This window comes from Paralichthys olivaceus, chromosome 5 (assembly GCF_024713975.1).
Source record: "Paralichthys olivaceus isolate ysfri-2021 chromosome 5, ASM2471397v2, whole genome shotgun sequence".
NCBI lineage: Eukaryota > Metazoa > Chordata > Actinopteri > Pleuronectiformes > Paralichthyidae > Paralichthys > Paralichthys olivaceus.
The window spans coordinates 14,485,392-14,496,622 of record NC_091097.1 but is presented as its reverse complement, the minus strand read 5'-3'; the positions used below and the strand labels follow the sequence as shown (position 1 = coordinate 14,496,622).

General features: G+C 42.0%; 2 protein-coding genes across 9 annotated transcripts in view; one reads left to right on the top strand and one right to left on the bottom strand.

The window, feature by feature from the left end:
• On the top strand, positions 1-8,542 carry slc5a11 (solute carrier family 5 member 11). The gene is made up of 16 exons (XM_069524703.1): positions 1-354; positions 1,011-1,160; positions 1,495-1,566; positions 1,732-1,836; positions 1,949-2,008; positions 2,104-2,208; positions 2,330-2,435; positions 2,532-2,612; positions 2,689-2,894; positions 3,457-3,592; positions 3,971-4,078; positions 4,159-4,309; positions 4,937-5,105; positions 5,429-5,644; positions 6,305-6,479; positions 6,581-8,542. Exons 2-16 carry the CDS (start codon positions 1,011-1,013, stop codon positions 6,808-6,810), a joined length of 2,070 nt encoding a protein of 689 aa, XP_069380804.1. The 5' UTR covers positions 1-354; the 3' UTR covers positions 6,811-8,542.
• arhgap17b (Rho GTPase activating protein 17b) overlaps positions 7,356-11,231 on the bottom strand; it is a 22,377-nt gene continuing 18,501 nt past the window's right edge. For 2 of the 8 annotated variants that reach the window (XM_069524698.1, XM_069524702.1), the window contains 4 exons: positions 10,540-10,661; positions 10,055-10,468; positions 9,263-9,308; positions 7,356-8,673 (listed from right to left, as the gene is read on the bottom strand). In XM_069524698.1, the coding sequence (XP_069380799.1) occupies positions 9,301-9,308; positions 10,055-10,468; positions 10,540-10,661 (544 nt within the window). In that variant the 3' untranslated portion in view covers positions 7,356-8,673; positions 9,263-9,300. The remainder of the gene's footprint in view (positions 8,674-9,262; positions 9,309-10,054; positions 10,469-10,539; positions 10,662-11,231) is intronic. The other 6 variants (XM_069524696.1, XM_069524700.1, XM_069524697.1 and 3 more) reach the window with 3 other exon arrangements.

Here is an 11,231-nt window from a genome sequence, read left to right as displayed (position 1 = left end):
AGGCAAGCTTGTAAATCTGTACCTGTACGTCTCCGCTCCGCACACAGACCCTGGCCTTGCACTTACCCAGCTCCATACTAATTTCAAACTGATTAAGCTCTTCCTTCGGGAGCAGGGGCGTGTTGTGTGGTTGACTGAGGAGAGTAATAAATCCCTTACATTTTAACTAAACCTTGTGGTTCGAGACGTGAAGGTGGAGTTTGATCCTTCAGCGAGTGGAGGAAGCTTCAACAAACAAGCGTGAGATTCCTGGGTTCTCAGATAATTTGTGACATGCTTTGTTGTTTCGGGAAAACAACCCAGCTCAGGACAGTCCAGCTGGAATGATAAGACTGTGAAGCCACTTGCTGAAAGGTGAGTTTAATGTTTAATCTAATCTCTGTCATTTTTTAAATGTTACCCAGAGAAGTTCATTTTTAATATGCTTAGTGTTTTTTTGTCTGCTGTGATTGTCCCTCGTGTTCGTATTGTTCATTCAAAGATCCACTTTCTAGAAGGCTCACATGTGATGGGGGACTAAATCTGTTTGCTTATTTTAAATCGATATTTTATCAGGCATAATAGAAGTAACTCCATATGTTCTAACAGAAAGGTTTTCTTTATTTTTCCTGGACTGTCTATCTATTCTATTTCTATCATTTTATTTTATTTGTTGTCTTGCTTATTGTGTAACTGGGTTTTGAAGTGGAGAGGATCTGTCCATGTGTGTCTGCCCACACACATTCTGCTGGGTAATAATAAGATAATCATATGTTGTGTCAGTTCCGTAAAACTAACTGTCTGTCATTAAATACTGTAATGAAGGGTTAGAAAGTAGCATATAAAAGAAATACGTGTACCTCAAACAATTACATTTAATTTGTTTTTACTCTTCTATTTGATTATGGTATCAAGAGTCCAGGGTGACGTGTTTGATGGGGCAGTAATTACCTGCAACCGTTTATTGCGTTTCTAATTATAGATAATCTGTAACAGTACACATCATAATCTATTGATTTCTTGGTCTCCAGATGAGTTTCTTTGTAGCGGGAGACCGAGCAACCAGCATGACCCCATCACCCTCTCCGTCGCCCTCTCCTGGGGCCACAACTACTCTGTCTGCTGTGGATATAGTGGTGCTGGTGATCTACTTCTTGCTAGTGCTTGCAGTGGGATTCTGGGTAAGAGCAGGGGGGAAAGATGTGGTTCACTGCTTCAATACTGATTCTAAACATCAGCTGTTTCCTGTCAGACAAACGAAAACCAGCAATCCATGTTTTTGTTTTATTTAAATGTGGTTTTTGCTTGAAATCCAAATGCACAGATTTGTCTCTAATAACTCTCTCTAATAACTCTGATAACAAATGTTGTTGGTCACCCAAGTGACAGATTATTTTATAGAGACCAAACTGAGAACATCCTTTCATTTAGTCGTGGATCCCGTAGCATCCCAGGCTGTATGAATGATGTTTCACATGTATCTCTAAGAGGTTTGTCTTTTCCTTTTTCTACCAGTCAATGTGGAGGACGAAGCGCAGCACAGTGGATGGATACTTCCTGGCTGGGAAGAGCATGACCTGGTGGCCGGTGAGTCAAACATCAGAGAAACACCCACAGAACACAGACTTTGAAGTGAAGCATGTTTTTATCACTGGAACCTCCATCTCTAATAGTTCACTCTTAGACAGAGGCCAAATGTTGTGTAGTAGTAATTGCAGCACAGGGTTGATCCTGACTCTGCTGTGTTTTCAGGTGGGGGCCTCCCTGTTTGCCAGCAACATTGGCAGTGGACATTTCATTGGCCTGGCAGGGTCCGGAGCTGCAGCGGGGATTGGAGCAATTGCTTATGAATGGAATGTAAGAGGCTGCACATCATCTCCTTAAATACACATTAACATATGTGCAACCAAGTATATGATATAAATTTTGTTAAGTGTGTTAAAATGTTCATATATCTGGTGATCACCAGGGTATGCTGATGGTGCTGCTGCTGGGATGGCTCTTCCTGCCCATTTATATTGCCTCTGGGGTGAGGTGTCTACGCAGACAGATAATTATCCCACATGTAACACGTGCACATGCATGATTTAGCTCGATTATTATTATTATTTATTTTTTTTCTAGGTAACAACAATGCCAGAATACTTGCAGAGGCGCTTTGGTGGTCGAAGAACGCAGTTATTCATAGCTGTCCTGTCCTTGTTTATTTACATTTTCACAAAGATATCGGTAAGAGACAAATGCACAATAATGCTCTTTTGCTTTCTATGCTCACGCCTGTTTTTCAAGCTTCTCTACACTGTGTAAAGAACAAATCCTGTGGTGTGTGTGTGTGCGTGCTTCTCTCCAGGTGGACATGTATGCTGGTGCATTGTTTATACAGCTTGCTTTGCAGTGGGATATCTACGTGGCTATAGTGCTGCTGCTGTCAGTCACTGCTCTCTACACTGTAGCAGGTGACCATTCTACTTCCTTTGCCACTTTAAGTCACCTGCTATGACATAAGAGTACTTGTTTATCACTGGCTGCATGTGTTGTGTGTTGTGTCCCAGGTGGTCTGGCTGCAGTCATCTACACAGACGCTGCTCAAACTGCCATCATGCTGGCAGGAGCTCTCACCCTCATGGGCTTCAGTAAGTCACCATCCACCCCAGACCCTCCCACCTGCAGCACTTTACCTCCCTTTATAAATGTTGTCCCCTTTTTGAGGCTTTGCCGAGGTCGGGGGCTGGAATGCTCTGATGGAGGGATATGCCCACGCCATCCCTTCTATCCGCGTGCCGAACTCGACCTGTGGAATCCCCCGAGACGACGCGTTCCACATCTTCAGAGACCCGGTGAACTCTGACCTGCCTTGGCCTGGGGTCATCATCGGCATGTCCGTCCCGTCCATGTGGTACTGGTGTTCTGATCAGGTAATAATCGCCAAAAATAATAATACTATAGATGTGGTAGATATTGTCCAAATATTATATAAACGAGTAAAATCAGATGTCACATCTCAGGATATTTCAAAAAACCTTTTCTTAAAGTTAGAAATTCAATTACTTCATTCTATTTTTTATATTTTATTTTAAATATTTATTTGTACCATATCATGGTCTTACATCTAGAAGCTGAAAAAGTGTCATTTCTGAACAGTGCCACATTTTTAACATTTAAGTTTAAAAACTACATTTACACAACATCAGTGTTATACTTTGCAAACCTTCTAAACCCGACACAACAGAGCTTATCAGTATCTAATCTGACCACAGTCCTGCTCCACACAGGACAAGTGACCGTTAGTTAATCAGTTATTGAGATATGTATAACTATATAATCTCTTTATAATAGGGGACTATAGTATAGATCACACTGATAACAATAAGCTATGTCAACTCTGATCTAAACTGTGTTGTCCCCTGTTAAGTAACTCGTTAACCAGCAGTCTCTGGGCTTTCACTGAGGGTGAGCTGTGGTTGTGATCCTCTGTAGGTGATTGTGCAGCGCTCCCTCGCTGCTAAGAGCCTGACACATGCAAAAGGAGGCTCACTACTTGCTGCTTATCTAAAGATTGTGCCTTTCTTTGCCATTATGCTGCCTGGCATGATCAGCAGGATCCTTTACACAGGTATGATATGCATGTATTTACCAATGAGTGTGTGTTTATACTTATACGACTTAATTAACCCCATAAAAAGACTGAATTTGGTCTTTAGTTGACAACTGATTGTTGCGTAATGCAGATAGTTTAAAGTCTTCCTCCGGTGAAAATCAGTAGAAGTATTTCCTCCTTAACCCTGCAGTAGACAAATTCCTATCTGGAAAAAAAAGTGGGGCGTTGGCGAACAGGGGAGGAGCCATATTAATATTAGGCCTTGAGGGATAAAAATATGTAAAGTGATGAAGCTGCTGATCATAGTGATGCTGAACTGTAGCTGGTAAAACAGGGTCAAACATTGTGGATATATGAATTTCAGTTGTTGTGTGTGTTAATGTTATTGTGTAGATGATGTGGCGTGTGCAGAGCCTGAGCTGTGCAAACAGATCTGCGGCAATGCAGTGGGTTGTTCAGATACTGCCTACGTCAGACTGGTGATGGAGCTGCTGCCAACAGGTGAGACATCTGTTTTTAACCTGTCCTGCCTTTTGCTCTTTTTTTTTTTTAACTCCGATCTGTGTGTTTTTTGTGCCCAGGATTGAGGGGTTTGATGATGGCGGTGATGCTCGCCGCCCTCATGTCCTCTCTGACCTCCATCTTTAACAGTGCCAGCACCATTTTCACCATGGATCTGTGGAAGAGCTACAGATCCCGTGCTACTGAATGGGAGCTCATGATTGTGGGCAGGTATGTGAGCACATCTGAAAAGCAGACATAACTGGAAATATAGTTCTTGTTTCACCACTATATCCTGTACTGAAGCACTGGTTTGTGTCCGCAACAAATAACTCAGTTTATATTCTCATCTGTGTTTGTTTATTTGTTTGTTAGCAGGATTACGCAAAAACTTCTCAGCCATGAAATTGTGCAGAGGGATGGGACATGACCCACAGTGGAAACAATTACAATTTCCCTTTATTTCTCAGAGAATAATTCATGGATCTTGATGAAAAAATCATGCATGTTAGGTGCAAAGCAAAGAGTAAATAGAACCGGCCTCTGCAGTGACCCAACCTGTGTCCGTTTCTTTTTCCGCTGGGCCTTAAATTGAAGTTTAAAGGCTTATAAACCGTCTACATTTAAAAAAGTAACCATGTGTGGCGTAACTCTGCTCTTTGGATCATTACATTTTTCTGTCATGCTCACCCAAACCCTAACCCCCCTCCACATATTTCTATGTAATGACTTTAACAGATTTTTTCCTCTTACACAGACACACACAGCCTCATAGCTCCATGTAACTGCTGTCCTGTGATCATATTACATCGTGCCTTTTATATTTAAAATACGGACCTTGTGTTCAATGTGCTGCAGGGTGTTTGTTCTCGTGCTGGTGGTGGCGTCCGTGCTGTGGATTCCTGTTGTCCAGGCCAGTCAGGGGGGGCAGCTCTTTATCTACATCCAGTCCATCAGCACCTACCTCCAGCCCCCAGTCTCCATCATCTTCCTCTTGGGCTGCTTCTGGAAGAGGACTAATGAGAAGGTGAGGATGCCTATCATTGCCCCGGGTCATATTTTAAATAAATCTTAATATTTATACTTTGGGTAAAAACAGAGATCTTACATTATATCAGTGTTGTTATAATGTTGTTTAAAATATTAGCTTCATGTCTTTGTGGTTGAAAATATACTTTTCTTTTTCATATATCTCAATATATCAATACAGTAAATGACTCATTTCCACACCTCCTCTCCTGTTGTACTATATGACAGCAACATGACAGACAGAGTCCAGCTCACAATGTGAACCTTATCTTATATTCCATTACGGGTAGACATCTCTCTCTCTCTCTCTCTCTCTCTCAGGGTGCATTTTGGGGCCTGGCTATCGGCCTGTTGGTGGGCTGCATCCGCATGTTGTTGGACTTCATTTACCCGGCACCCCTGTGCAACGAGGAGGACGACAGGCCCGAGGTGTTGAAATACGTCCACTACCTCTACTTCTCCGTCTTGCTGTCCTTCATCACCCTGGTTGTGGTGGTTGTCATCAGCCTGGCCACGGAGGAGCCCAAACCAGAGCAGGTGAAGTCACAGGGTCGGATCTGTTGTATTTTATCTCAGTTTAATTTGCACTAATATTAGAGGGTAAAGCAAGACTTCTTCTCAGTCACAATTTCAAATTTAGAAATGAAAGTTTTAGGTGAAAGGGTTCTTTTGGCAGAAACTGAATATAAAATCATGTTTTAACTAGTGTGTTTCATTTAAATTGTATGAATAGTTGTTTTCTTCATCCTAGAATGGGTCCTTTATATTTAAATACTTTATATTTACACCGGGAGCAGGTCCTCCCCATGGAGACTGCCATGTTTTTGAAAGTAGCCCAAACTGTACAAACTAAACACCTTTTGAGTTTTTATGACAATTGAAGGTTTCCACAGGTTCTCTGTCATGTTTGGATTGGGAGGGTGAGGTGAGGGGTATTCAGCTGCAACATGCAACTTCACCACTAGATGGCACTAAGTTCTACACACTGAACCTTTAAGACATACTGATATTTGTTTTCAGTTCACTGATTTGAAACTCTGGCCTAATTTATCATTATTTGGGTTCTTTATCAAAACTACTTTTGCTTATGTATTGAAAATTTAATTTAATACCCAACTTAACATATGCACAGTTTTGACAGACAAATATAAACAGATGCCCTCTGAAATATCTGGGAGTTAACTATCTGCCTTACAGATCAGTCGACTTACCTGGTACACAAGGTTTGATCCCGTGGAGCCCAAAGTGCATGTGGTCCCAGCGGAGCAGAGCAGTAAAACCATAGAGATCATGGGTCAGACAGATGAGATGGGAGTTATAGGAAAAGAGCAGCAGGACACCAGCGATACTAAAACATGTCATCACAGGAAAGGTGGGTCTCTGTCCTGTTTGTCATGACTCTGTTCCATTTCACTATGTGTCACTTCTGGTTCACACACCCAGTGAACAATGCACAATGTTTCCTCTGTCCAGACTCCTCATCCTCTGTGTCCAGCATCCACAGCCAGTCCAGGCTGATGTCTGCCGTCTACTGGCTCTGCGGGATGGAAAGACGGAAGGAGGGAGAGAGTCCTGCAGCATCTCCTGCACCTGAACAGAGCATCTGCTCTCTGGAAGAAAAGCCATGTCTACGCCTCATCATCAACGCCAACCTCATCATTTGCCTTTCTGTAACTGCTTTTATCATTGGCTACTGGGGCTGACGGGAAGGTACTCTTCATGGACACGTGGTGTTTGGCTTGGGTAAAATGTTGTGTACAGGTTTAAGTGTTTGGTTTTCACTGAGAAGAAGAAGAGACTTTACTTTCTCATCATTGAATTCGTTAATTGAAACAATAAAATGTGAATCCAGGAATTTTTACCCTTTTCTTTAAAATTGCGAGATATGGTGTTTTTTTAACATTTTCCCAGGATATAATTCATGAATCTTGATGAAAACAAATCTGGCACATTTAGGTAACTGATATCTATGAGTGTGTTAAATGAGGTGCAGCTTGATTGAATTTAATATGACTTCACTGCTGTGCGCCATTCTAGTCTGTAAATCAAACAATATGAAAACTGCGAGTCATTTTTAACTATATTAATTTGAGACATCGTCTTTTTGAATTCTTGGCAACATACATGAAGATATAATGTAAAGATCATTTAAGACTTTATAGCTGAAAATGTAAACATAGTGATTGATAGCTGGTAAAATGAATGAATTGATTTAGTGTTGGCAAAAATGAAAAGACGTTTACAAAACTTTAAAACGTTTAAGTCTTTTATTATTAAGAGTAATGATGCAACATGTGCAGAAAAAAAAAACATAATCAAAGATCTTACAAATACCACAACCAGGTACAGATTGTCAGCTGCAGTAAAATTATACACAAAGAAGATTTGAATTATTTGGCTCCATTTGGTCGAAGCTTCCAGCTGGAGTGGGCGTGATCATTTACAAACTATGTTATAAAAATCTAATTGTTGGAATGATTAATCTTTATTTCCCTTTTCAAAATAAACGTTCATCTTTTGAGTTCATCAGCTATTTTGAACTTGGTAAATTAAGTCAGCTGAAATTGAAAAAAATCTAATGTTTACCCCACTGGATCACGAGCTATAAATAGGGATAACTGGCTGAAATGCCTAAAATTAGAATACGTCCTATGAAGAGGACACTGCGGGAAGACGACTGCATTTTTACATTGCACTCTTGCCAAAAATATTTGGTCATTAATAACCTTAACACAAACCAAGCAGCTTGTTTGGCCCCTCGTCATGTCTTTGGTCATTTTATATCTGGAGCTGAAGTACGTGACAAGTATTCAGAACCCTTCCTAGGTTAATGTTGCATTTAGCCAGAAAATGTCTGAGTCTGGATCTTATTTTAAGGACAAATAGATCAGCAGCGGCTGACTAACACTCACAGAGCTGCGCTGCTGAATAAAGAAAGTAGGCTACTAGTTTTTGGGTCTATGTAGTCAAACCTGTTGCTAAAACCAGGGGATGAGCAAAAGCTTTGATTGCTTCACCGGCACCCTTTTGAGTTCAGATGCTACAGTAAATTGCTGAGGTTATTTGTTTTAAGTCCCATTAGCCTTGGTGTAGCAAGGCCCTGCAGTCCAGTCTCAAAATACTTTGGAGTGCATCCAGCGAAAAGAGTCCAACGTGAAGTCTAATGTGGAAAGTGATCGACAAGGGGTTTGCGGTTTAAACCAACACTGTAATAAGTTGAGGTTTCAGTTTTGACTCAGCATAACAGAAGAAAAGACAGCCTTTTTTTCCCCCTCTGCGAGTGGAGCATGCAGAGCTCGAGCCGACTGACGGGGGGGGGGGGGGGGGGGGGGGTTACCTGTCTGATATGCGATTCTATACATTCAAACCAGAAGAAGGCGTTCGACGACAGTGGTCCCTCTGGTTTTGTTTTATTCACAGAGCGGTGCTCTCTGTCTGGATTTCAGGGTCTTCGTTTGGGGCTGGGGTGGAGGCTGGCTCTTGACCTGCAGAGCTGTCCCCCTGTTGGTCCACAATCACCTCAGGGATGAGGGCTCGTCCAATCCCCTTAAGGTACAGGCTTCCGTCTGTACAGGACAGTTATGGGGGGAGCAGTCATAAAAACAGATCAGTTTAGACAAAACATAACCATAACCACACAATCAATCATGCCACCTTTACAAACTCAGTAAGACACCAAGGATTGCTCTCATTGTTAAATATAGTCAATTTTGCATCTTTGGTACTAGTTCAGTAACATGTTTAGAGGTGAGGCAGGTATGAGAGAGTGCATCCTTGGTGTGTTCAACTTTAAATTCTCTTTGATCATCTGTTCAAGAGGACACTGCAGTGCACACACAGAATAACAGCACACGCTTGGTTGTTATGTCTGTTTAGTATGTTTAGTTGCATATAACAGAAAACTCTCAGCAGGCAAAAGCCGTCCAACCTCAGCATCAAGAGATGGTGTTGAAATCAAAAGCATGTTAGTGTTGTTGGATAGCAGCTGTTAAAGTGCAAGACAAATCCATACTAATATACATAAACATGTATACAGTATGAGCGTAGTTACACACTGAAGGGAGCGAGCGCCTGCATTGTCCGTCTCCCCACAAACACACACACATGCAGTGGACACAGAAGCAAGGCCAGTGCATCAGCCCGTCACACCCTTACCATTACCTGCCTCGCAAAGCTCATCTCAGGCTGCCAGCTCAGACATCTGCAATATTTACACACATCCTGTCATGCTTCAGGTCAACACAGTTCACATGTAGTGTGTGAGGCTTGTGGAGAAAAGTGAAACCAAACGCCAGTGAGCTAAGAACAGAGACATGCCCCGAGAGGACGCAGAACAAAACCACTCGATACTGAATATAGCCGTTGTTATTTCTTACTTTGCAGATGATTTCCATAAAAAATGTGATGAGGTTATAAAGTATGACAAACTACTCAGTAATCAATTAGTTGCATCTCAACCAGCTACAACATTAAAATTGCTCTTAAACATTAATACAATAATGATGATGTGTAATTGTGTAATAATAATACATAGTATCATAACACTTACTTTTAGGTATTTATTTACATAACGAGTATTTTTATCTTTGATATTTGTATATCAAAGTACTTTTTGCTAAGAAAACATTTATTCAAGAATTATTTTAAAAACAAGACTTAATATTTCTGTTCTTTATCTTAATTATTCTTCAGCATTTCAACACCACAAAGTGATGATCCTTCTCTATTTGGAGCCAGATGAGTTTCCACTGGAAAAGCTTGATCATTAAATATTTTTTTATGCTCATCGGCTTCTTTAACAATATTGTTGCTACAGTTGAAATAGGCTGAGAACTTTCCTTCTGCTTGGTGTCATTACTTTCTCATGATACTGCTTGTGATCCCTGATACTATAATTGTCCGTTACACTAAACAGGATTAATGACAAACAAGAGACAAACTGTTTACCTGTTATGATCTTGGAGGCGGAGCTGAGGAGGCCATTTCCATCGTCATTGGCTGCAGGTTGTGGGGGCGGCGGCATGTTGGGCCGTGGTCGTGGCTTCGGAGCTGGCCTAGAGGGGCGGGGGAGAGATCCAGAGTGGTAGGAAGACTGCTGATTGGAGTGGGGTCCATCGTGGGGTGGAGTGCCGGGCGGAGTGGGAGTGCTAGGTGGAGAGGGCTCTGACTCCCCATGGGCCTGGTGGGGTTGTGGAGGCTGTGGGGGCGGGTGGCTCGGGGCGTGGATTGGACTGTCTTTGCTGGAGTGGCGCCGGGGTGTGATGGGCGGGTAATGAGGGGAGCCAGGCGTCTGGGTGTTACCGAGCTGGTAGGCGAAGGGGCTGGCCTGTTTGGGCGGGGCCGGGGCCTGCTTCTTGGTTCCTTTAGTGAAAAACAATTATTACATGATTGTAACAATATTATTGGTATGTAAATAATGTACATTCTCTTACCTCTGCGGACCAGGTGTGGACTCGGACCCCTAGACCCACCCTGAGAGTGGGGGGTTCCTACTGCAAGATGGACTGAGCCATTCCTCTGGGGAGGGGGAGTGGACATGAGTTCACGGGCTGGGCTGCGAAAATACAACAAATCTAAAAGTTAATCCATCAACATGACGACTACCCTGTACATTCAACAAGCAAGTGATCAGAGCAAGAGCTCATGCATAATAACTTCCATTCAAATGCTTCAAATTACATTAGATGAAGGTTATGGCATGAGAAATTACTCAACAACAATATAAAGTGTAGAGAAGAGGATGCAAGATCAGAAAATACGTTTGTTGGACAGACTCAACAAAGGTTTGATAACGTGTTGCATGCAAATTCAGACAACACCAAAAATGCAGGCAGGAAGAACGGCAAGTAAATTTAAAAAAAAAAGACGAGTTTGATCACAACAAGCAGTGGAGGACAAGAGTTGACTGTAGACAGAGCAGGAAGTGATTTTCATTATTCTTCATTTGTTAAAATGAAGCCAAATTTAAAGCTGAGGACACTGTAGATGTTGTTATGACATGATTATATATTTTATGACTTCCAGTATGGGAGCTGTAGACTCAAATCAAACACATGACAAACAAAGGGGGGGTAGAGCTCCGGATTGGCTGATTGGCTGCGAGCAGGCGGTGGAGTATAGTTGG